General features: G+C 42.4%; 1 protein-coding gene across 1 annotated transcript in view; it reads right to left on the minus strand.

Annotated features, from left to right (window-relative positions):
* Window positions 1–22,008: 22,008 nt before the first annotated feature.
* Window positions 22,009–27,809, minus strand: part of Tnfaip8l3 (TNF alpha induced protein 8 like 3) — a 32,328-nt gene continuing 26,527 nt past the window's right edge. The window contains exon 2 of the mRNA XM_038324528.1: window positions 22,009–22,571. Coding sequence (XP_038180456.1) covers window positions 22,009–22,571 — 563 coding nt within the window. The remainder of the gene's footprint in view (window positions 22,572–27,809) is intronic.

Consider the following 27,809-nt stretch of genomic DNA (forward strand, 5'->3'; position numbering starts at 1 on the left):
AGGCTCTGTACGGTAACTTGAAGTTTGAATGGTATCAGGATTGATTGGCTAACTGGGGTCTTCTGTGGTTTCATATAAATTTTAGGTTAGTTTTTTTTCTCCCTATTTTTTTGTGAAGAATAAGATGGGGCTTTTGATTGGCCTTGCCCTGAAGCTAATCATGCCTTTGTGTAGAACCGTCATATTCATGCGAATAATTCTACGGATCCTAGAGCATGGCACGTCTTTCCATTTCCTAGTATCTTTTTCTAGTTCTCTCTTCAGAAACTTGAAGTTTTCTTTGTAGAGGTCTTTACCCTCTTGGGTTAGGTTTATTCCTAGATTTTTTTTTTTTAGGTCATTGCAAAAGGAAGTTTGTTCACGATGTTCACAATGTCCTTCTCTATGTTTGTGATTGGTGCGTAGACAGCTTCTGGAATTTTGCAAGTTGACTGTACATCATGTCTCTTGATGACATGGTGTTTCATTTCTAGTTCCCTGGCAGAAAATTCAGGATCTCTGATGTAAAACATGTCATCTGCAAATAGGGATGTCCGATTTCTTCTTTCTTGTTTGAGTCTCTCTTCTTCTCTTGTCTTATTGCTCCCTCTAGTGCTCTGAGAACAGTCCTGAAAAGGAGTGGGGATAGCAGACAATCATATCTTATTCCTGATTTCAGTAGGACCGCCTCAAACTTTTCTCCCTTTGGGGAATCTGCTACAGATTAAATATGCAGAAAAAAGTTCCCTCTAGGACTTTTATTACAAAGACATATAGGATTTCATGGAAGGCCTTTTCTGCATGGAGATGATCATTTTTTTTGTTTGTTTGTTTTTTAGATCATTTTTGTGGCTCATTGTATTTAGTGACTTGCATGTGATGAACCATCCTTGCATCTCTGGGATAAAGTCAACTCAGTCACAGTTGATAATCTATTTGATGTATGTCAGGATTTTGTTTTCAAGTTTTTACTGAGCAATTTTAAGTTTGTGATAAACAGAACTCACTCATCCTTCCTTCCTCCCTCCTTCCTTTCCTGTCCTTCTTTCCTTCCTTCCTTCTTTCCTTCCTTTCTTCTTCCCTCCCTTTCTCCCTCCCTCCCTCCTTCCCTCCCTTCTTTCCTTCCTTCTTTCTTTCCTTGCTGTGTCTTACCTGGTTTGTATTAGTCTGAAACTGGCTAATAATAAAAGCTCCATAGAAGGAGTTTGAAAGCTCTCCTTTCATTTCTGTATTTTTGATTAATTTCTTGACTTGTTCATTGTGCATAGTGGGTGAGTTTTTTAATCTCCAGTTTTAGGGGACCTGATGTCCACTTAGGTCCTGTGAAGGCACCAGGAACCCATATGCTCAGACATAAGTACAGACAAGATACCCAGCCTTATAAATAAAAATTAACTAAAAGGAACGAGCCACTATACCTCATGATTATTCTAAATTTATTGCTAGCATAATTATCCTTATTTCTAACAAATTATTATTATCTGTTGCTAGGGCACATACCTGCTCCTCTGACTGGGCTGGGTCAGGATACATCTCAGTGGAGAGTGGCCTGCCTTCTTCGCTTCTCCTCTGACTGGGGCGAGTGTTTGAGCCCTTACTGCAGTGTATAGAATAGCGTGTGTGATTGCTGTCACCTCCTCTCTGATCCTTGTCTCTACCATGTGCCCAGGCTAGAGAAGGGGACTCCTGGCATAACCCAAAAGGAGGAGTCACAAATGGAGAGCTGCCAGAATCGCACTTTTCAGAGACACGAGGACCAGCTGGAAGGGAGGGGGCTTTACATCACTTCAAGGTATATTTCTCCATCCCTGCCACCAAAGTGCCTTATGCCATCAGTAATAGGGTGTCGCCATCTTGTTTGTGATGGGCATGTGAGAGTGATAGCTACAGTCTGTATTTTCTTTTTTCTTCTATGTTTGGTATTCATGCATATGTGCCTATTTTTGTCTGCCTGTCTCTACTCTTCTTGACCAGTAAACTCTGGAAAGGTTTCCCTAAGATTTCTCTCTCTCTCTCCCCCACTCTCTCCCTACCTTCTTCTCTCTCCTTCCTCTTCCTATCCCTCTCTCCCTCTCTCCCTCCCTTCCTCTCTCTCCTTAAATTATGCTGTTGGTCTCTTTAACCCACTGTGGCCTGCCAACTACAAGGATGCTGGAATAAAGACAAGTGAGTTTTGTGATGTGGAATTCTATTATCTCAGACTTGAATGGCAGAAAATGGGACCTGGAGACACCTGCCTATTGTACCAGCAGTTGAGAGGCAGATGCAGAAGCATCAGAAACTCAAGGTCATCTTGACCCTGTGCCAGAGACTGCAGGAAGAACAGCGATGGCAGAGCCACAGCTGGACAGTACTGCTTAGATAAGCTCATCTCTCGCATCTAGTGAAGCTTTACCTTCTTGTTGGGGGTGGGGGTGGGGGTGGGGAGAAGCCTCCATGCCGATTTCTAAAATCCAGCCTTTTTAAGTTCTTTAAGGATACTCTACACTTAAATTCATTTTTGCTTATTTGATTGTACTTCTGCTGGGAAATCTCCTTTAGCCAATGGTCTTTGAGAGACTGGACCAGGTTGGACAGGGCCTTGGGTACCAAAAAGGTGTGTGATTGTACACCCACTCTCTCTACTCTTTCACCTGGATGCCGGATTTGGTTCCTGATTCTTATTCGTGCAGAGGACAGTGATCTGTGAATCCCCACATACATAAAGAACCCCTTGTTATACTCAATTCTGAGTTAGTGTGGGATTAATTTGTGTTCTTCTACATCTGGCACCCAATGTGTTTAACACCTATGGTATAATACCTATATCCAATGTATAGGTAATGGTGTTACACCTATAACTGGTATAGGGTTAGGGGTTGCAGTGAAAATTTTGTAGGCTCAGGGATCTCACATAAGAAAAAGGAAATTGAATGGGATAATAGGTAGATTAGTGTGAGCTTACTCACACTAATAATAATAGTGAGTGAATACTTGTGAGCTATTATTTGTAGGCAATTTACATTGGTATAGATTCTTGTATACTGACACAAATTCAAATTATATATGTTATATTAAATATGTTCCCATTTATTTTTACAATATTTGTACACATATGCAATGTTATTTTATCATATTGTATGCATACATGCTTTTACCTCTGCTTAAGACATTTTGTATATTGATACAATTTTAGGATATATTTATCATATTGCACTATACATTTCTACTTCTGATCAAGATATGTATACATTGTTTACATTTTGAGGTCATTGTCCTCATTTGCTGCAGAGTTGTTTAAAGACTGTTTAATATTCTAATATGAGGCCTTACTCTTTAAGCTATATAGGTATTAAGAATTATTGGTCCACAGCCATACATGTTTGTCATACTTATAGTTAGACTACTCAGGTTCTTTAGATACATAGAGATTTTATTCCACATAGATAGGTAGTCTTCAACCATTTCAAAGAACTGTAGAATATGGCATTTAAATAACTTAGAGGTCAGTTGATATGAGACACGATTGCTCCTGGCAGGACTGATTGATCCCTTAGAGAATGTTGAGCACCAAAGACACTCTACTTGGAGTTTGACTTCTTGGCAGAGCTGGCCTTTAGGCAAGGAACTGCCCATGCCTCAACCACTGACAAAATGCACGATATCCAGACTGAACAAGCAGGATACAAGAAAAAGACTGCCAAACCTCACCAAGATAAGGGAAGATGGTCTTGAAAATTTTCCTGTCTCTGAAAATGGTCTGTCAGTTACACTAGGCCTTAGTTAAAATTGGTTGCTCCAACATTGCAAATGAGACTTTGGGTGATGGCCCAGGTAGCCAGTTGTCTCTGTCGTCTACTGCACATTTTAGAAGCTGCTTGATTGCACTTCCTGTCTACTCAAGTAATATTATTTCCCTTCTCAGGCCTTCAATGGGTTGAAGATTAGATAATTGTAGTTACTTTCCTCTTATGATTTAGCCAAGCCATTTCTAATACAAGACTTAAACTCCTTAGGCTAGAATAATTATTGAAACATTTAGCATATGTTTCTTGCTTGCTATTGTTTATGCTGGTTGTAATTCTAATTTTTATACTGATATCTGTTCTTATATAAAGTTTTGTATTAGGTTTGGAACTCTCTTATTTAGATAAAAGGGGGAGGTGCTAGGGAGCCTCCTTCAGCCAATGGCCTTTGAGAGGTTGGGCATGGCCTTGGGTACCAAAAAGGTGTCGTGCTTATGCACCTGCTCTCTCTCTTCTCTCACCCAGATGCTGGATTTGGTTCCTGTTCCCCATTCGTGCAGAGGACTGTGATCTGTGAATCCCCCTAAATGAAGAACCCCTTATTACACTCAGTTCTGAGTTAGTGTGGGATTGATTTATTCGTGTTCGCCTATATTCTTCATTTTCAATTTGATATTATTTAATTTTATCTGGAGGCCAGTCAGCCCTACTGATTCTCCTGCCTCCCTTACCCTCAGGGCTTCAGACACATTGTCTCATTGCCTGGCCCAGTTCTTCTTCCTGAGCGAGGCCATGAAAGGAGCGAGCCTCTCACAAATATTTTAAATTGTTATTCTTATCAATTACTAAATAATCTAGCGTTATTGTCTCTTTGACCTTTATGTTATTACTGGGAGTTATTGAGGGAGGCGAGAGAGGCCCAACAGGATCTCTAGACCCTCTTCCCAATGTGGCCATATTGAATTAATCTCCCTGTTCTGCTTTTACCACCACCTCTGCCTACTTGATGCTTTTCCACCCACATCTGCATGCCATGATCCTGCTGTGTTTTTACTTGTTTATTTATTTCTGTAATATGCATTCATTTCTATAAGAGGGCCTCCCTAGCCTGCAGGGCATTGAACCAGCAAGCAGAAACATAATTGGTAGTTATTGCATGTAATGGACGTTAGATGGCGCAAGCTCCCTTTGCATGGGGTGGAATGCTCTGGTGCACAACAATATAACCGCCTTTTTTCTTTTTTTCCTTCCCTTTCTTTCTTCTTTCTTTTCTCCCTCCTTCCCCCTCCCTCCTTCCCTCCTCCCTCCCTTCCTTCTTTCTTTTCTCCCTCCCTCTCTCCCTCCTTCCCTCTCTTTCTCTCCCCCCTCTCTCCTTTTGTTGATTCTTTGGATCCTTAATTTATTTCTATCCTATGACTTTCTGTGATTCTTCAGGCAAGCCTACAGAGTACCACTTGACCTTGAAGAAAAATGATTTTACTCCATTCTCATTGGTGGGTTTCATCCTGGAAGAACCATTTCAGTACATCATCTTGTATTCTTTCCTCCTCATATCCACAAGTATTTATTTATTTGTTGCTTATTTATTTATTCATTAATTTATTTAGAAAGGTATGTGTGTTCCTTTATCCATAAAGCCATCTTGCCTGTCCCAAGGTGTTTTTATATAACACCTAGAAAATGACCTAAACATATTATCTTTGCTTTAACTTCTTTTCAAGAATGTAGTTAAAATGTTATTTCAGTATCTGTAAAATAAGAGCATCAGAAGTGTCATGATTTCCCAGGTGTCCTTCAAGCTGATGCCTGGGTCTCCATTGCTCATGTTTCTCCCAGAGTTAGTATCCCCACGGATGCTAATAAGAAAATGCCTCCTGTGGAGCTCAACAGGGCTACAGTGTGTGTGAGAAGTGTTTCGGAACAAGTCATGGTTTAGAGACCCTTACTTGCATTTGGTTTAATTTAGTTTTTATTTTTGAGACAGGTTCTCAGTGTGTAGAGCCGGCAGATTCTCCTGTTTCTGACTTCCTCGTCCTGGGATTAAATGCATATGACTCTGTACCTGGCATGCATTAATTCAAGAAAATCATCTAAATTAAAAAAATTAAAATTAGTCAAGCACACACATTTCAGCTTACAGGGAACACAGTTAATTTGGTAGGTAGTGTTGAAGAAAGTGGAAGTTGCATGCTTTTGTAAGGTAATTCAACATCCTCAATTATGGAGAAGATCTGACAGAGTCTCTTGATTTCCTGAGCTCTGCTAATTTGTCGCAGCTAAACCATCTTTAAAAATGGATACATGTTTCCCTTTACTGATTCTCTTGCCTCTGGTTCCCTAAGCTTCTTCCACCCATAGGTCCATCTCATCATCTATGTCATGCAATCCCAGCTCCTGATAAATCTGTGTTCCATTTACTACAGCATCTGGTGGCAGGAGGTTGGGTCCTGTCCTCCTGATAATTTCTAATTTTCACAATAGGGTCTCATTACGTACCCTGAAGGCTGATACTTAGACCAGGCTGTTCTCAAACTTATTCTAAGATTAAAGAATTGCACACCAGCCAAGCTGGTATCAGCTCAGCCCATTTGCCCTACTCAAGTGCACAAAAGAATTTGTGTTCCAGTTACATAGGTTTTTTTAAAAATTATTATTGTTTTACACGGGGTCAAACTATGCAGCCTTGGGAAGTCCAGAGTTTTCTATGTATGCAGATGATGTCTATCTCCCCCTTGTGGTTCAACCAAGTTCTGCTGTTCACAGAATCTCAAGCTCACACGTGATGGTCAGCCCCACCTTTCCTTTATGGAAAAGGTGTGGTGTGTGTTTGTGCATTGTGTGTGCACGTGCATGTGTGCATGTGTGTGTGTGTTCATGCACGTGTGTGTGTGCATGTGCGTGAAAGAGACTTTGGAGGCCAGAAGAATGTGTTGGATCCACTGTATCTGGAATTACAGACAGTAGAGAACCAACTGACAGTTTGTCCTCTGACCTCTGACCTCTCCATTCTCATTGTGACACACATGCTACCCACTCCCTACTAAATAATAAGTATCACACTCATGGCTCCCCCTCCCAGCCACATACAATAAGCATCAGAGAAACATTGCTGACTTTTCTGACACAGGCAGCAGAATCCGTGAGAACCAGACTGAGAAGAGAGGGGAGCAAGAGTGGATCAAGTTCTGCTCCCACAGAATCGAATCTGCACGGTTCCACACCGCAGTCCAAGCCCACCCTATGCCAGACTGTGGTACTGCCACAAGTGACTAGACCAGCAGTTCCCAACCTGTGGGTCACAGCCTTTTGGGGGGGTCAAACAATCCTTTTTCAGGGGTTACATATCAATTATCCTGCATATCAGATATTTACATTATGATTCATAACATAAATCACAGCTATGAAGTAACAATGAAATAATCTTATGGTTGGGGGTCACCATGACATGAGGAACAGCATTGGGGATGTTCAGAACCACTCGTCTAAATAGACTAAGGGAATCTCCAATCAGTAACAGAAATACAGGAAGATTTTTGTTGTTGTGTTGTTTTTGCTTTTTGAGGCGGAATCCGTGTAAGTCTGTCTAAACACTTGTGCCAGCACCACAGACTGTGGCTATGTGAACCAGGCTGGTCTTGGTCTCCCCAGTCTCCCCACATGTTCCTCATGGGTGCCAACATTAAAGGCATAGGCCTCCACACCCAGTTTAGTGCTTCTTATGTTAAATGTTTGATGCTATCCAAAACCCATGTAGAGGAAAATGAAAGGTGGTTGGCATCTTATCTTATAAAATACATAGGAACAATTTTTAGAGGATCAAATACTTTTATGTTGAAAAACTCAGACTGTAGAATGACTTTGAAAAAAAAATCAGTTTCATGGGGCTAAAGAGATGGCTCAGGAATTGAGAACAACAGCTGTTCTCCCGGAGGACATGAGCTCAGTACCAGTCCCTAAGTGGCCGCTGACGGCAGAGGGCAACTCCAGGACTAGCACAGACATGAAGGACAAACCTGGCTCCTCTCTTAATCCCAAGCCTAACTAGAAAACTAACTGTAGAAACAGGACCATTACTCTCCTTAGCCCCAACTGCAACCAAAACCTTATCTTTCACTATAACCTTAGAAATAAAAAAGTATCCCTAGCCCTAACACTAACCACAGGCACAGTCATAGCCCTACCACCAACCCTAATCCTAACATTAAACCTGCCTGACACTGACCTTGACCCAAACCCTCAATAACCCCAATCAACAGTAGTCAACACCCAAAATCTAAACCCAAATCTATCACAAACAATAAAACTAGCTCTAAAACGAATTGTAATATGGTGTGGGAGGTCTACCTGTGCGTTGCTTTTATTGGTTAATGAATAAAGAAATTGTCTCAGCCTGTTGATAGGGCAGAACTCTGGTAGGTGGGGAAAACTGGACTGGATTCTGGGAAAAGGAGGGCAGAGTCAGAGAGACGCCATGTAGCCTTGCCAGAGACTGGAACTTTAGCCAATGAGCCACAGCCTTGTGGTGATATACAGATTAATAGAAATGGGTTAAATTAAGATGTAAGAGATTAGCCAATAAGAAACTAGAGCTAATGGACTAAGCAATGATTTAATTAATACAGTTTCTGTGTGATTATTTTGGTTCTAGCTAGCAGGTAGCCTGGAACCAACAGTGGCCCACCTCCAAAAATAATACAACTTCCAACGGTAGTTATAGCCTTAAAATAATGTTACACTGAACACTAACCTTAAACCCTAACCCTAATAAAATCAACCCTAACTCTACATTAAACCTAATTATTAACCCTAATTCCTAACCCCTAATCCCAATATAACACTAACTTCTAAACCCTAATCCTAACCCCTAGCACCAAACTCAACTCTAATCTAAGGATAACTCTAACCCCTAACTTAACCCTAACCCAAACTCCAACCTTAGCCTATAATCTATGTTCTAACCCTAATCCCTAACCCTAATGACTAACCTTAACTCCTAACCCTAACATATAACTCTAATCTAATGCTAACCCTAACCCTTAAGCCTAACAAACCCCAATCTAACCTAATGCTAACCTTAACCCTTAAACTTTAGCTTAATCTTAACTCTAACTTTAACACCTAACCCAACCCCTAACCCTAATCTCTAGCCCTAATCTTAAACCCTAGCCTAACCTTAATCCTTAACCCCTAACCCTAACCCCTAAACTATCCCTAACCTCTAACCCTCATCTTAACCCCTAACCTCACCCTAACCCTAACACCCATCCTAACCCCTAAACTAACCCTAATCCCTAACCATAACCCTAAACCTGAGTATCACACTAACACTAACTAGAGCACACCCTAACCCTTCAGTATCTCCAATCAGACCCCATCCAAAACCTTAACACTTCATCTAGACACAGCACTAAACCTAGGTTCAAAAAACCATAAACCATTTTGAACACCAACTCTCCCCAAACTCTTCTCTGACACTGTCCTAAGCCTCACCCATGGTCTAGTATCTCACCATGGTTAAGTATTACTCCAAACCTAAACTTAATTCAGGCAAAGTTCTATTTGTAGGGTCAGTTCTAACATTAATTCTTACTCCTAGATCCAACTAACCCTAAGCCAATACTCAACAGAACTGCAAACGCTGTCACATTATGAACCCTAACACTCACACAAATCAAAACCCTAACTATAATGGTCACCATAGCCATAACTTATTCCTAACCCTGTATCCATAACCTTAACTGGTGTGGAATATTAGTGTAAGATTTGTTATATTCATTTATGCTGTGGAATATTTGTTTAATGATGCAAAAAGTATATTGCATTCTTTTATGTTGCATTTGTTTAACTCTGTGATGGTGTGTTACTTTGCCTGTCTAAAACACCATATTGGTCTAATAAAGAGCTGAGAGGCCAATAGCAAGGCAGGAGAGAGAAATGGGTGGGACTGGCATGCAGAGAGAATAAATAGGAGAAATCTAGGCTTGAGAGAAGAAGAGGAAGAGAGAAGAGCTAGGAACACGAAAGGAAAAAGAGGAGGATACCAGGAGCCAGCCACCCAGCTACCCATTCAGCCATGGAGAAAGGAGGAAAGAAAGATATATAGAATAAAGGAAGATAAAAAGCCCAGAGGCAAAACATAGTTAAAAGGAAACAAGATAATTTAAGTTAGAAAAGTTGGCTAGAAACAAGTCAAACTAAGGCCAGGCATTCATAAATAAGAATGAGTCTCTGTGTACTTCTTTGGGAGTTGGGGAGTGGGACCCCAAAGAGTAAAAACAAAACAAAAACAACTACACATAACAATAATACTACTAATTAAAGCTCTACGCCCAACCTATGCATCGGCCCTAATCCTAAACTTAATAGTAACCTAACCCTAATTATTACCCCAGCCTTAACCTACTTCTAACCATAGCCCAATCCTAGCCCTAGTCCTAAGCTTTACACTCCCTCTAACCCTCTAACTAACTTCACTAACCTTAGTCATCACAGTGAAATCAACCCTAGTTCAAATGTTACCTCTAATTATATCCTTCACCCTAATTCAGATTGCAACCATATCTCCAGCCAGAACCCTAAAATAAGGCTTAAACTTAATCCTAGTACTGTCACTAACTATAGCTTTTATACCTCTAACCTAACTTTAGCCATAATCCTTACCCTGGCAATGCCAAAACCCTAGTACTATGGTGGCTTGTTGCTGTTTGTTTTTCTTGTGTTTTCGTAGTGTGTGTGTGGTTTTTCGAGACAGGGTTTCTCTGTATAGTTCTGACCATCCTGGAACTTGCTCTGTAGACCAGGCTGGCCTCAAACTCAGACATCTGTCTGCCTCTGCCTCTCAAGTACTGGGATTAAAGGTGTGAGCCACCACTAACTGGCCCAAACCCTAATATTAAACCTATCTTTAACCTTAATTCCAGGACTAACATTAAACATACTCACAGTCTAATCCTAACATTAACCGTAATCAGACCCTAGTCAGAACCCTAGTTCTAACTCCGCATCTAGCCTGGATACTAAAACTCGTTTTAAAACATAGCCATAAATTGATCTCTGACACTCACCGTGCCCTCTACCCCACTGCTACACGGAGCTAATTCCCTGACAGAGGTCTGTCTGTGAAAGGTATCAGAAAGCCATGAATCTCACCTATTAGAATTTCTCACTACAATAAACTTGGACATTTTTTCATGAAGATCCAGTAAAGAAGAACGGTAGACACTTGTTCTTATAAACCAAGTCATTAAGTTTCATTTCCAAACTCAACTGAATCTTCCGAAGCAATACTTTTGTCATGAGATAGAAGCTCCCTTCCCTACAAGAGACATTTTCACTGTGCAATTGGAATTTCGATGCTTCAACTCTGCACCCCAATGTCAGAATCATTTCTGATGGCCTATTGAGAGCACTGTTTACTAGTCCCGTTCTTTGTTCTGGGAACCATTTACCACAGATTCGTGTCCAGGAGCCGTCATCACGTTAGCCCAGCACAGTAACGAAATGGCCAAAGTTGCTCTGTGTACGGATTCGGTGATCTCATTCTTGCCATCTTACTCAGCGTGGAAGCATCTGCAAACTTGTCAACCCTGCTTCCATTTCAGCTGCCCCCTCCATCACAGGCTTACAATGCAAATGTCTCTCATCTTCGGCTGCAGCTTTGTGTGGCGGTGTAATGGCAGAGCTGAGAGTAGCTAGTTTAGAAGCCTTGTCCCTTACCTTCAGAATAAATCTCACAACTGAGGATTGGACTGTTTTATTTTTACACATTGGGATGGCTATAAAAACCACTTTTCAGATCTTTGGCTACAGGGGTACAGTCGCCCCTAACTGATGTGTCTCTGCATTATTCTAAGGCCCTTTGTGCAGCTGCTCAAGAATGCTCCTGTCTTGAACTATTTTATGTTGGGCACAGTGTTTTTAGATGCAGATGAGGTATAAGAAGGGACTTTGTCTGTCTTGAAGTACTGTGGATAACCCCGTAACATCAGCTGGAGGAAGGCAATGAGCAATGATACATGTTACAACCTCCCCCATGTGGGCAGAGGCATAAACAAAATGAGAATCACTATCAATAGAAACCTGTACAAATTGTACTCTCCCCAAAGAGGGGACATGAATAACATCCATCTACCAGAGCATTGAGAAGTAACCCTCCAGGGTTAATGCCATCATGCATGACAGTCGGAAAAGGAACACAGTGGGTGCATTGATTACCTATCTGCCCAGCTTGTTCCGGGGAAATAGCAAATTCCTTTCATAAAGGGATGTTTTGATGGTACAGAGCATGACTCTCAGGGGCTTTTATCAAGACAGACTGCAGAGCAGCACACTCAATACACCATGCTTCGGCTGTGCTTTCCCTTCAGTCGATGGCCGGGGGAGACTTGAATGTGACCGAATAGTGGCCAACATAGTGAGGATGCTGGAGGCAGCCGGCCGCGAGTTCCTGGCTCCTAGGGGAAAAATGGTTTCACTCTCCATCCCGGGTTCAACCAACACGGGCTGTCTCCAAGGCCTGTGTTACTCCGACTACACAAGAGCAGTCACTATAAACATTGATGGGGAAAAACGAACGTTTCTAAAATCATGCGGGCTGCAGAGAGTTCAGCTTGGAGAGCTGAAGTGTAGAATGTGTTTTATTTCAGAACCTGAGGAAGTGTGGTAGGCAGCCATGTTGTTGCCAGAGGCCTCCGTAAAGATGGTTTAGCCAAAGCAACAGGTAGGAACTGTGTGACCTTGAAAAAAATAAACCTGTGTGTGGATGCAAAGTGTAACATCCTGAATAGTGGAAAATGAGAATCCAGCTGCGGGCGGGGTTGGGGGGGCGCAGGTAATTAGCAGGTATTGTCAGGCAGTGGACTGTCGTGGGGTGATGTGGTTGGTCTCCTGAATATGGTGCGATGGTTATTTCTGTTTCTTTACCTAGAATTTCTATAGCGCATTCGTGTCCCTTCGAGATTAATGTTGTCCCCAAATCATACATAGTAAGGGGTTAGAAGCCTGGAAATGGAATGTTCCAATGCATCCATTCCAAAATGCACTGCAGTTGCCGGAGTAGCCCAGTAGGGGTCATAGTTGCTCCCACTTTAGCTAAAGTCATCCTAACCTCTTTTGAAATGGGGTGAAGAGGGATTGGCATTCTCTTAAAATCTGGAAAGGTGTAGGAACTTTCTGGGTAATAAGCTTAAGAGAGAGTCTGAGTGGATTACTGTCTCCCAGCAGTTCTTAAATCACTAAGAGGCCGGGTGGTGGTGGCGCACGCCTTTAATCCCACACTCGGGAGGCAGAGGCAGGCGGATCTCTGTGAGTTCGAGACCAGCCTGGTCTACAAGAGCTAGCTCCAGGACAGGCTCTAAAGCTGCAGAGAAACCCTGTCTCGAAAAACCAAAAAAAAAAAAAAAAATCACTAAGAGGTCTGAGACAATCCTTGCTGATTTCTAGATTTCGAGAGCACAGAGAATATTCCTCTATAATTATACCCAGATATTGGACTACAGATGTCTTTTGAAACTTTTTCTGGAGTAATTTGAAGATCATGGGCCTAAAAGCTGCTTTTGAGGTGGACACAGTTAGCTGCCAAAATTCAGAAGTCAGAATGGCTGCTTAGAAGATCGTTTACATAGTAGTTAATACGGGCCTTAGGGTTTTGTCATACGTGCATGGGTGGCCTCAACAGATTCCTGACTCATAGCAGGGCTGCTTTTCATACTCCAGGGAAGAATCTTCCATTGGAGGCAATGTGCCGGTAGATTAGGTTAAAAAAATGTTTATTGAGCATCTCCCTTTGTTTAACCTTGGGGAGATATTATCAATCGGGCTATTTTTAATTCATGTATAATATCAAGCCAAGTTGGGGCAACTGAGTCAGAACTTTAATTTTCTCTGTATAATCTCTGTCTATTACCTCTGGGTGGAGCTCTAGTCCCCATAGGGTCTGGTTGCTTCTTCCCTGTGCCAGCAGGGATGGTTTGGGGTCCCATCAATGAGGTAGGATCCTCCGCTGCCTGAGGCTCCCATGGAGAGCTGATGGATAACAGTGTACTTAGCAGCTGAGGGTCAGCTGTCTGCTCTGTTGGTTCACAGGGCCTCCCCAGGCGACAGCCTTACAGTTTGATGGTGCTAGGGCGGGCCCCATTCCGGGTCCTGTCAGAGGTTGCCCATGTATATCTGTGAATGGAATTCATTAATCCAGGGGATTCTTCTCTGACATCGTGGGCATAAACCAAGGGGCCATGCAGGTTATCCAGATGGTACTGGGGCCTGCTTGCTTTTTAATTTTAAATCCATGTGTTAATCACAAGCAAAATTTTGTTTTATATATGTATGACAGATGTCTCATCTCCCTCAAGGCATGTGACTTCCTTAAGGGCTGCTGTGAGAGACACATCTGAAGGTGGCTAGGACATGTGTCTACACACAGTCTAATTGTCTCTTGTAAATTTAAGTGCTTATAAAACCCAAGTGCCTCTTTACATGTCTTGTTAGCATTTTCAAAAGCCAACTGTTTTTTGAGCATCTTCCCTGCCTCAGGACCATCTGTAAGGTGCCCTTGTGAGAGCCAGGTCACAAAGTCTGGGTACAATTCTTCTGGGACCTGGTGAATCTCAGTTATCTATGGAGTGCCCTTTGGTGGGCAATTGTCTCCCTGCCTTTAATATGTTACCATGTTAATGTGGCAGACTTGCAAAGGCTGGTGTAATTGGTTGCTGGTCACTTCATAAGGTCCTGGACACAGGAGCATGTCTTTGGTTATCCTGGTCCTGACGTAATCCTGTAGCTCAGTTCTAAAGGAAAGGCTGAGGCAAGATTTTGCCATGCTTAGCCAGTCAGAAGGAGGCCATGACTTGTCAATGAGGACACTGGGAAGAGGTCCTTAGATAAATGGAGCCTTAGGCCCATAGGCGGTGCAGACTTGTTGGGTCTCCTTTAAGGGCTGAAAGGCACAGTCTCATCATAGCAAGTCAGGCCATCTAGTTTGGATTCTGAGGATCAGGTTACTCAAACAGGGACAAACAATTAAAGCCACGAGCACCTTCCTCGGGGTCCATCACCTTAGACAGGGCTGCTGTAGAAGAGTGAGCCCACTTCCCCTTCAGTCTCTCTGTGGCACTTGTGGCTTGGCTTGGGTGACCTCATTCTCAGGATCACTTTCCTGCATATCAGCATCCAGGGTACCAGGCAGGCCAGGGTGAGCATGGTCTGTGCATCAAATTCACCTGTCTATCTCCGCAGGTTGCAGGGATGCTACTGGAGTTACAGACGTGGACCCCATTCCCTGCGTAGTAATTTTTTAAAAAGTGGCATGTCAGAGAAAGATGCCATGTGACAGAGCTCAGGTGGAGAAGTTTTTTTGGGGGGGTGAATGGGAAAAGTGGGGAGGGAAGAGGGGAGACTGGCCTCTGGGGACAGGAGCAGCAGAAGAGAAGGTGGGGGGAGAGAAGAGAGACAGAGAGACTGGCAGAGAAGCAGAGAGAGAAAGGAAGAGAGGAGAGGTGAGCAAAGCCCACCTTTTAAAAGCGAAGGTAGGGATTGTGCACAGGAGGTGCTTTTAGTGGCTGCAGCTGAGGACATATCCTGTAAGGACCCCAAGGGCAGGCCAGTACAGATGCCTGAATACTAACACTCTGACACTATTTGTGTCAGGGACAAGAGGTCAATTCCTAATCATCTAAGTGGCAAGGCCTACAAAGCCTCCCCGACGACTCAGTCAGGCAGGGCTTTCCCTTTTGTAGGCAAATGGCTGAAAACCTGTGGAATCACATATGTGACTCCATAAACCAGGAGGGGGAATGGAACTGTGTTTGGGTCCTTCAATGTAATAGCCACCCCCTAAGACTTCTATTCTCTCCAAAATAGCCGAACTCACTGTCCTTCCTTTGGGAACCAAGGGTGTATCTCCTGACCACAATCTAAGAATTAATTGATGGAGCCACTTCTGAGGCCCCTCAAAATCTCCAAGTATTAATGTATACCTTCATGTCTAATGATTCTCCTGGCTCAGCCTTACGTTCCCCACACATAGAGATGCATTCCCCCATTTACCTTAATGGGCTTGCTTTGCCCCGGAGCCTTCTGTTGCCTGACCAACTTGAGTTCCCCATAGTCAGGGGTCCATGTTTTGGCTCCCTTTGCCATGACCTTCCCAGTTCAGGGATTAACCTAACTAGGGCAAGAGGGAATGAAGAATCAGCAGACACGCACACAGAAAAGCTTGGATTGGGTGGGCCGTGTGCTCGGATGGAGACACACGGAAAGCAGGCCAGAAATCAGCATGTTTATTACGTACATCTGAACATGGTCATGAGTTGACAGCTGAAGGAGGAGGCAGATTGAGCTCAGCTTGGTAGGGTCTCTGTAGGGGACAGTTTCACATTGTAAACACCCAGAAGCAGGAAGCTGTGCTTGGCATTTTCTTCAGACACTGTCAGTATTCACACAGGGACCAGGGCAAGGCTTTGTCTGTCCTATGAGTATAAGACATTGGAGTCCTTGACAGGTGATCACGTCCACAACACATACTTACTCAGGGCTTCTGCTCACCACGATGTGATCTCGGGTCTTTCCATTCTTTGCTCAGCCTTTCTTGAAACTGTGCGGTAGGTGGGTACTGTGTGACCATTCTCCCTCCTGCCCATGTCCTTCCATAGGTGCCATGACCATACCCCAGAGTGAAGGGTTTCCCCTCCTCCCCTTAATGGCTTCTAATACATTTCTGTCACATCTAATGTTTCCATGTCCCCATCTTGAAGGATGAAAACTTAGACCTTACCATTAGAAAGAAATTCCTTATTGTCAATTAAAGAACTATGTACTAGTGTTCCTGGGTATATTGGCTCGCATCCATAATTCCAGCACTCAGGAGGCCAAGGTAGAAGGCTCACTGCAAGCTTGAGGTCAGAATAGGTTATTTTATTAAATCCTTGTTTCTGAGGAGTTGGACTTCAGAATCCCAAAGCTTCTCCCCACCCCCACTTAGTGTAACACACTTGTAACTAAATGTCATCCCTACCACACACACCTAACTTGTACTCTTATTTCATACTAAGCATCATAGACTGTCAGGCAAGAGGTCTTTCATTTTTAACATTTCTGAAGTAACATATTTATTTTATAAGCATGAATAAGTCATAACTTAAGTGATAGCCATTTCATTCCCTAATGGTAAATGCACTGATTAAATTACAATAAAGGACATCTAAATTAGATATACATTTTTTATCTTCTCTCTACAAAGTGTATGTTCAAGAGTGTGTGTGTCGGTGTATATGTCTGCTTGTGTGTCTCTATGCATATGTTTGTGTATTGTATGTCTGTATTATGTGTGTGTATGCTTGTGTGTGTCTTCTTGTATATGTGTGTGAATGTGTGTTAGTGGATGTCTTTTGTGTGTATGTATGTGCATATATATGTGCTAGTGAACTGCTGTGTTGTGTGTGCGCATGTGAGTGTGTTAGTGGATTGCTGTGCAAAATGTATGTGCATATGGTAGTGGATGTCTGTGTTATGTGTGTGTGCATGTGTGTACATCAGTGGATATCCATGGCAGTGAGCTAAGTGCTTTATTGATTTTCATTTTTTTCTGACCAGTGATATGTATGATGGAAAAATGTAGCTAGTCTCCTTCATTTTTTCACATCTGTTTTGCTGTCTTCCTACAAAAATCTTCTCCTGGATATTTTTTTAAATTAAATTTTGTTCATAAATTTGAAAAACTTTAATCCCATAAAGTTTTTTTGGTCTACTGAGTCTTCAGGCAGTTTTGAGAGTATACTGGAGACTTGCAACAGGGCAGTTCTTTCAAAAGCCAAAATCTACTTACCTTCAATCAAATTTTTATTTGCTTCAAAGAATTTTTACAAAAGTATCACCATCATAGATAAAAATGTATAACCTATACTATTGATATGTAAGTTACAGATCAAGATCAAAAGGGAGAAATTTTCTGATACTATTTAGTCACTGATAATGTGCAGAATATTTAGTTACTGATAATACACAGAATACTCAGAACACAACATGTGGAGCTCGACTTTATAGTTTATTTATATTAGTTAACTAGCCACATAATATGTACTTTATTAATTGCATTAAGTGACTCTATGTGGGTATCTATGTCATTCGGTTAATTAGTTTTGAGTTCCAAAGCCACTCTTCAATATTCCGTTGTGTGGCACTGGGGTTAGAACTCCAGAGTCATGTACCTGCATTGCCAGGTTTCCTGTTGGCTCTACAGTGAGGGAGTTTGCAGGACTCAAGTGGGGAGGAGATATTCTGCTTGTGTTGTTTGCTCCAGTATCCCATAGCAACGCTTCTTTCCTTCAGCAGCGCAGCCGAATCTAGTTAGTACTTGCTCTAATATTGGTGGACCAGCTTTGTCATAGACGCTAAGTGTCTTCAGCACCAGGCAGTTGGCATCAATGCGTCTACTCACAGGTTTGCTCTGACCACACAGAGGTTCATCTGGGAAACCAAAGACTTCAGCAGTAGATAAAAGCAAAGTCCCTCCCTGAGTGCCAGGTCTTCCCTTCCTTGGGGACTCCCCTAATGTACTTTTGAAGTGGTTCTAGCCTTGGATCTCTGTTTTAGTGGTTGCTACGCGGTGATACCTGGAAGTCTGTGGTGATCTGGAGCTTATTTAAGCCAGTTTGCAGCAGGTGAACTTGCTTTTCTCAACCTTCTCCACAAATTACAGTTAAGCTGAAAATCAAATTAAGTCAAAGCTAATGGGCTCTTGTTAATTTTGCTTAATCCCAGTGTTACTGAAGAATTATGAAGGAAGAAAGAAGGAGGGGGCCAAGGAGACACTCAAAGCATTTCCTTTAATTAGGAACAAATCAAATATGTCTGGTTTCTCCCCCTCTTAGTCAATATAATATAGTGCTGGACTTCTTACCTAGCTCAATAAGACATGTGAAGACAATACAAAGGATACAAAGGATTCAGTGTATCCTTATTTGCAGATGATAGGATTCTGTACATAAAAGACCCCGAAGAGTCCATGAGACATATCCCACACCTGGTAAACACATCCACAAAGTAGCAGGACTCAAAAATAGCACTAAAAAATACATAGCCTTTCTATATGCAAATGACAAGCACACCAAGGAAGAAATTAGGGAAGAAATTAAGTTTGCAACAGCTTTAAAAAGTCATGGAACAAATATAACTAAGGAAGTGAAAGACTCGTATGATAAAAATATTAAGACACTGAAGATTATACCAGGAGATGGAAAGAGCGCCTATGCTCCTGGACTGGCAGGATTAATACTACAAAACAGCCACCCTACAAAAGGCAACTTAAAGATATAAAGCAATTCTTATCAAAATTTAAATGTAATTCTTTAAAGAAAAAAACCTTAAATGTTATATAAAATATGAAAGACTCATGACAACCAAAATCCTGAACAGCAAAAGGATGGCTGGAGGTGTCACCATCGAATATTTCAAGTTATACTCAGGGCATACTCAAAGGACTCTGTATCTACTATCTTCATTCGTTTCCTTCTGGGGTGATGGAACATTCTGGCCAAAAGCAGCTTGGGAAAGAAAGCTTTTATTTCTCCTCACAGATTAAAGTTCTTCATGAAGTTAATTAAGTGAATGAACTCAGAGTAGGGTTCTGGAGGCAGGAACTAAAGCAGAGGCCCCGGAGGGTACTGCTTTCTGGCTTAGTTCCCTTGGCTTACTCAGCCTGAGTCCTTATACAACCTTGGGTATCCTACACAGGAATGACAGCATTTCCAGTGAGCTGGACCCTTCCATATCAGTCTCCGATTGAGAAAATGCCCTAGAGCTTTGCCTGCAATCTGATGTGTGCATTTTCTCAATAGATATTCTTCTTTCCAGAAAACTCTAGCTTGTGTCAAGTTAACAAACACTCAACCAAGACAACAGGCCCCTTGCCATACTAAACACTGGCACACTAAAATATTACTATTAATTCATAACCTTTCCTTTTTTGTTTGTCCCTAAGATCTCAAATTAATATCAACATCACAATATAATAAAGCATGGTATAATGTTTAAAGTCCCACAGTGTGAAAAAGTTCAGTCTCTTCAAAGAACCCAAAGTGGCTCTAAAATGCCGAAGATTGGGCTCCTTTAAAATCACAAACAAGTAAGTATCGGGGCACAGCCCCAATCAAATCAGAACCAAACCAAAGGTTAACAGTAGAAATTAAATCCTGTAGCTCAGTGTCCCACATCTGGGGATGTCTGAGACCTTGATGTGGGCAGTCCCATCTCTCTGTGTCTGCCGCCCACAGCACACTCAGTTCTACCCATCCACTCTCATCATAGATTACTATTAACGTCACCAAAGATCTCGATAGCAAATTAAAACACAATCCAAGTTTTAAAAGGGAAAAGACAAGAATAGAAATTCCTCAAAAAGAGGCATACTGATAGCCAAAATATTTCTAAAAATGATTAAAATCACTATTAGGAAAATACACATCAAAATCACAGTGAGATTTTACTTCTCCTGGGATGCAATAATAATATCAAAATGACAGAGGATGACAAGGATGAAAGGGAAATTTTATATAGTGTTGCTGCAGATGCAAAGCAGAGCGGCCATTGCAAAACACAGAGCAGCTGATCCCTGTGAATTAAGGGATAGAGCTACCACCTACCCCAGAAACCACGTTCCTGAGTACCTATGCAACATCAATGGAATAGCCGTGTTGAAAACAGATACGGGCACTCCCATGTTTATTACAGCAATATTTGCAGTAGCTAAGACTCAAAGCACCATCGACAGATGAGCAACAGAAGAAAAAGTGACATTTGAACAGAACAGAATGTTTTTTATTGTAAAAAAAATTCTGACATTTGCAGCAATATGGACGAAATTACAAAACTTTATGTTAAGTGCAATGAGACAGACATTGAACAAACACTGTGTAATTCACAAACAGGAAATACTTCAGAAGCTGACATCAAAGAAAGAAAAAGTAGAACATCAGTTACTAAGGTGTGAGAAGTGGAGAGCAGGAGGGATGGGAGAAGTTGATAGTTACATCGAAAAATTCTACTGTTCGGCTTCATAATAGGGTCATTATAGAGAATAATAATGTGCTCCATGTTACTAACTAGCTACTAAATAAAACATTATATTCTGAATAATCCTTCCAGGAAAAAAATAAATATTTGTGATAGATATGCTAATTACACTATTTGATAATACAATATATATATAGTTACTGAGGCTTTACACCACCACAGATGCTTAGAAATATTACAGATCAGTTATAAATAACATTTTAGCACAGAATCCCCACACCCCACAAAACATACTTTATCATCTCATTAGGGAAACTGAAAACTACTCATCCAAACGGCAAGTTTCTCGTGTAAGATGAAATGAAGGGAGGAGACACGGGAGGAACCGCGTCAGCACAGCCGGAGAAGCAGAACGACTGTTGAACAGATGCAGCTGGAGACGAAACTGGAGAGTCTGAGAAACTGGGGAAAACCAGGAGACAGCGAAAGCACTGCTCTTCCTACACGGAGAGTCACTGCTGCGGCCCTGGACAGGTGTCCTCGGTCCACGCGCAGAGTAAGGGAACAACGACACCTTGACTCTCACTTCTCTCAAGGCAGGCAAGGAACTCTTGCTTTTCCTTTTGTTCTATTTCGTTTTTTCCTCTTCCAAGCCCCCTTTTCTTTTTCATTTCCTCTATATAGGTCAGGTTTGTCTCTCAACCCTACTCTGTGGTTCAGACTACCAAAAAATTATAATTCTCAAATTCCAGCCTCTCTGGTACTGTGATTACTAAATATGCCATGACAGCTGACACCAAACCCGTCAATCAGGAACAGTTATGCCCCGTCTATTTATTATATACAATCACTGGTGTCTGCTGCACAAAATCAAGAATGTGAATTGTCCCGTTTGGTCCTCACAACAGCCCTGTGAGGTAGTCAGGAAGCATCGTGTCTCCAGAACACAGAAGACAGAGTCCATAGTGGCAGGATGGATACCCAAACCCATGTCTTCTGTGTCCTAATCCAGGATGCCTTTCACTGTAAGATGAACTGAGTTCACGGTGGCGAGCAAAGCAGGCTCCCTGCTTAGAACCGCTGACTGTTCTTTGGGCTTGCAAACATAGTTCTTTCAGACTTGCGACCTCATGCCGGTGCTCAGAGAGTCAACACACTACATCTGGGATAGGATCAGCATCAGAAGGATGAAGAGGACGGAACCAGAATGTCTTGAATGAGGGTTGCTGCTTGATTCTTATGGGACCAGGTGGGATGTTCTAACTTCAAAAGCAGCAAAGTCCAGGAGACGAGAAGCCGTTCAGAGGATCTTCTCATCTAACAATTTATTGATTCCTTCACAAATCCTCTTGAGATTGGGCCTGCAGTTTCCACGTGGACCATAGAGGGTGGAAAGGAACTCCACGTCAGCAAAGTGGTTGAAGACATGGTTTATGCGTCCATGGGTTCTGGGTGTCAAATGTCGCTGCACCAGTTCATGGACCAGGTCCTTGCATTCATGCAGCAGCTTAGAGAGCACGTTTGTATCAAGGGTGTATTCTACTTCATAGAAACTGACCATGGTCATGGCAGTCTGGTTCAGCTTCTTCCGGAGTTTCTCCACAATTACAACTTCCTCCTGACTGAACTGTTTGTTCCGGTAGAGGATACCGATTTTGATGGCCACCTTGATTGAGTCTTTCATGATCTTGTGGGCTTCCTTCTTGCTATGGGTGTGCTCCTCAGTGACTTTGTACAGCTCGTCAAAGATCTCGCTGCTGGTATCGTCAATCAGCATGTTGGCTACAGTTTTGCTGGCTATTTTGCTCAGGATCTTCTTCTGGGCTTGAAGGGCAAGACTTTTTGAGCTGAACACATGAGGACCTACGGTAAAGAAATAAGCACATGTAGGACTATGAGAACTGTTACATTTTTTTTTGCAATTAAAACACATTAAGTTGGTCTTACATCCTTTGAACACAAGTTAATGTCTATATCCATAAGCGCTTAACTGAACCCCACCCCAGATCTCCCAAGAGCTTAGATTATAGGCATGTGTCACCGTGCCCTGCCCACCAATATTTTTACTCATTTTACATTGCATTTATTTGTGTTGTGTGTGTGTATGCATATACACAATGTGTGGGCACACGTGTTATGGTCACGGGGCGGTTTTGCGGAGTCCCAAGGTTGAACTCAGTTTATTAGGCTTGGTGGCACTAACCCTTCTAACAACCAAATCAGTCTCATCAACCCTCATCACTGTTCCTGGCAGCACAAAGACACTTTACGGGGAAAAAGACATAAAAAATGCCGAACCACCAGCTGACCTGCCCTCTCCACATGGGCTGGTTCCTTCTGAGAAGTTTCTGAACGTCACTCAGGATGCTCTTCCATCTGGTCTAGAATCGTCTTCCCTTCTTCCAGACTAGGTTTTACCAGTTTAGACCTACCCAATGCATGAGGCCTCTCTGACTCAGCTACTTACCACAGGTTTCTCTACAGCCACTGGAGACTATTCATTTTTGCAACTTACATAAGACAGAATTAGTGCATGTGCTCAGAATGTAGTCAACTTCCAGGGGCAATATGGACAAGCTGATCATGGAAATCTTTGTTTGATTTTTGTTTTTGTCTGAGTCTCAGGATCCATGTTTTATTGAATCTAAGATATGTTATTTTCATTTTCAAGGTCTTGGAAATTGTGGCATGCTCCAGATGCCAGGCAGCTGTTGTGCTGGGGTTGTCATTGCCTGTATGTACAACTTACACGACAGAGTCAGAAATGTGGGAGGAAGTCAAAAGAAGTCTGTTAAGAAATAATGCCCAACCAATGTTTACTTGCTTGTTAGTTACTTAATTTAGGTGTTTATTTTTATTTTGAGGTGGGGTCTCACAGGGAGGGAAGTTCCTTAGTAAGCACAAGGCCCTGGGCATGGTCCACAGCTCCAGAAAAAAAAAAGACAAAAAAGAAAGTCACAAAGACACAGGATTTCACTCTGTAGCCCAGGCTGGTCTGAAATTCACTCTGTAGCCCAGGCTGGTCTGAAATTCACTCTGTAGCCCAGGCTGGTCTGAAATTCACTCTGTAGCCCAGGCTGGTCTGGAATTCACTCTGTAGCCCAGGCTGGTCTGGAACTTCTTATGTAGCATAAGCTAGATTTGAACTCAAGATCCTCCTGCCTCTGCCTCCTAAGTGTTGGGGTTACAGTGTGTGTCTCTGTGCCCAAGTCACTAATCCTCAAGGGCACAGAATGAAACTATGTGGGAAATGCAAATACCAACAAATGACAAATCAGGAACACCTTGTGTGAATAGCACACTGAAGGAAACGCAGGGAAACCACAGACAGCTTATTTTGCTCTTTTCCGCTTTGTGAATAAAGGAGAACATATGTGTTTTTTAAATCCCACAACACTAGGTCTGCATAAGTCTATCTTGAAGTTGTTGAAATACTCCACGAAGTCCACCACTGGCCTATGTGGCCCAAGCTGGCTTCGATCTTATGATACTCTCACTTTTACCTCTTTGGTGCTGGGATTGCAAGAATGGACCACCATACTTGGCTCGCTCACAGAACTTTAATTTCATGTATGCTCTTAATGCTTGAAAACATCTGATTAATACATCATTATGATCTGCAACCAAAGCGTGTAAATAAATTGAAATTTAAGGAAGTCTGGTTATGATAAACCTCCACAAACTGAAAATTTTCTACTGTTGGGGCACAGTGCTCATACCAACACTAATCTGGGCTGAATATTTATTAATCTTTAAAAAAATAAAGCTTTATGAGACACACATCTCTAAATGATATGTGGAATAGCACACTAAGGTACTTTGATTAAAAGATGCATCATCAATGTGAGTTTCAGATTGGCTCTTTGTCTGGGAAGGTTCTCCACCCAGAGCTACAAACTTCTTTCAGTTTCTCCCTAGGAGGAAACACCATAATTGAGCAATAGGAAGAAGGAGGATCACCATGCCCTAGCCTCATGCATGTTCCCGGACAAATGAATTTGTATAAAGTCTGTGCAGAAAGGATGCTAGAAATCCGAAAGGGGATTCGTGTCTGGAAGTCCGTTTCCTCAATGCTCTCTTTGTCTGAGCTGGGTAAGCAATTCATGCTCACATGAAGGAGGAGGAGCACAAGTTTGAGGTTAACCTGGGCTATTGAGAGGCTTCAAAATAAAACAAGAAATCTGGCTGAGAGATAGCTCAGCAGTTAACAGCGTAGTATGACTGCTCTTGCAGAGGACGTGAGTTCAGTTTCCGAGACCTACACCAGGCAGCTGGCAACTACCTGTAACTCTGTCCCCAGAGGATGGCCTCTTCTGGCCCCTGTGGGCACCTGTACTCATCCATACACAGACAGACAGACAGACAGACAGACAGACAGACAGACAGACAAACACACACACTTGAAAATAGGATAAATCTTTTTTTTAAGACAAAATAATGTGTCTTGTGAAGGAAAAAAAGTCCCTTAAAGAAATTTGAAAACACTGGGTATTATGCAAAATGAAAAAGATTATTTTCTGTGAGGCTTAATAAATATATTATAGTGGTCCATCAATTCCAAGAGAAGAAGGAAGTGACTGGGGAAGAAAACGCCCACTCGCAACACAATGTCCATTTACCAGTACCTGGAACCAACGCTATCTTACACAACAAAACCCATGTGGTTAAAGGTTTTGAAGAGAGATTATGTTGTTCCGTCCACCCACAGGCTCATGGAATGCTGTGTTGCTGCAAGGGGACAAAACAAGGGGACTGGAAGCAGAAGAGAAAGTGGCGTGAGAGTAGAAGCAGAGCCTGGGTTGACGTGACTGCCAGCTCTGCAGACGGAGGATGCAGACATGAGCCAAGGACTCTGGGTGGCCTGTGGAAGCTAGAAATGCAAGATGAAGCTTTCTTCCTTACACCCTCCCAAATTCATGCGGACCTGCTTCAGACTTCTGAGTTCTAGGACCATGAAGACAAACTCACAGCATTTCAAGGTTCTCTGTTTATGGTGAATTATTATGGTTGGAGGAAGCTAATTCAGGTGGGCAGTAGGAAAAATTTCCACTTATTCACCATGATACCAAGCCACTGGGTGGTTTCCCTAAGGTTTCTGGTTATCTCTCTAGAAGGGGAATTACTATCTGCAAATAAACAGGACTTACAAATTTCTACTCTGAGAACTCAAGAAGGTCTGAATATGGAAATCTCCAAACACTTTAAAGAGCACAAGGCTTGAGACAGAAGAAGCCAAACGTGAGGGACCATCAAAACCACCAGGAAAACAAATGAAACAAAAGCAGCATCCATCGCCAAGTGGATTGCCCCAGGACCACAAAATTGCTGCATTCAACGTGATCATAAATGTGCCTCATCACAGAGGCCCCGACCCATCCTCCCAGATGTCCTGGGAAGGAAGGTGCTCTGATCACTCCAATGAGTTTTAGATGATCACCTATTTTTGCTCTTGATGCTTATTACATCAGATATTGGCAAGGTTTCAAGAGGTCCTGCAGGAAAGATAATCCCATGGTTTTGTTTAGCCACCTAGGCACAAACACACATACACACACACACACACACACACACACACACACAGAAATATGTAAAACACATCCATTAGGATGCATTATGGAAACAGTGGGAAGGGTTAGCAGAAGTAAAATCAGACAATCAGGACAAAAGAACACATTTGACCCCCCAGAGCTCTGTGGGGGAGGAGATACACAGTGCTATTAAGAGTTTAAGGGAGTGTGGACTCCAGAACATAGTCTTATTCAGAGGTATTTTGCACATGGAAATCCCGGCCTTTTCTATCCATATTTCTGCATTAGAATGCTTTCGGGGAACCATGTTGGTAATATACTGGGAAGAGACGCTGTAGACTCTAGAAGAGTCGAGTTTTGGGAACCAAAGTCAAGGATAATCTGAATAGGGAAGCAAGTTTCACTACCGCTACTGGGAAACACTAAAACATTCAGAATCGGTATTGATACAACCTATGGCCAGGGATAATTCTGTTAATTATCTCTTGATGGAGTACTTTCATTGGTTAATTAATAAATAAACTGCTTGGCCCAATAGGTCAGAACATAGGTAGGTGGAGTAGACAGAACAGGATGCTGGGAGAGAGAAGGCAGACGCTTCAGGCAGTCGCCATAGTCAGTCACCATGCTTCTCCTCTCCAAGACAGATGCAGGTTAAGATCTCTCCTGGTAAGCGACCACCTCGTGGTGCTATATAGATTACTAAATATGGGTTAAAGCAAGATGTGAGAAGTTAGCCAATAAGAGGCTGAAACTAATGGGCCAGGCAGTGTTTAAAGGAATACAGTTTCCGTGTAATTATTTCAGGTGTAAAGCTAGCCGGGTGGCGGGACGCAGCCCTGCCGCTCCATCTACAATCTCTGAACAGAAGTCCCCATTATCTAGCCATTAAGAGTAAAGGACAGTTTGTGAGGCTTAGGGATTCCTGACTCCAGTGCAACAGTGGAAATGAACTAGAGAGAGAATACCAAGATGCTCTACGTGGACACTTGAGTACATAGGAAAACCTGGAGCAAGTCCGAGCTGCTGTTTTAAAAACAGCATTCCGCCAGAGCACAAGTTATACCTCTATATTTCCAGAAAACACGAAGCACTCCCAGATGGTGAAATGGCATGCTGATAGTGGGGAAACAGCAGGAAAGTCTCGCCAAGCTTAGTGAGTGGGCAGGAAAGGCAGAGGAGCCTCATGAGAACAAGGTAATAAACTTGCGGAGAGAGGCGAAGTAAATGATGGTTAGAAAAGACATCAGACTTGGAGCTGTCACCAGAGCCCCAGAGAGTGCTCTCATCAGGCTGTGGGGATGAAGGGACCAGAGCACAGCTATTCTGTCCTCCTCCTCACAGGACTCTCATTCTCTACCTCTGTTGCTTCTCTAAAAAGTGAGCGGAAAACTTGAACATGAGTTCGGAGAGCCAGATTAACATCCTACAACAGAGGCTCCTTTGTAAGAGCAAGCAGACAGCATCACTTCATTTCTATTGACAACTCAAGATGACAGCAGGGGAAAATTAGCTGCAAATGTTAAGCAGAAGTTATAAACGGACTTGGTATCCGGATGGAAGCAGTGTGTGC

The sequence above is a fragment of the Arvicola amphibius genome, chromosome 3 (assembly GCF_903992535.2).
Source record: "Arvicola amphibius chromosome 3, mArvAmp1.2, whole genome shotgun sequence".
NCBI classification, from domain to species: Eukaryota; Metazoa; Chordata; class Mammalia; order Rodentia; family Cricetidae; genus Arvicola; species Arvicola amphibius.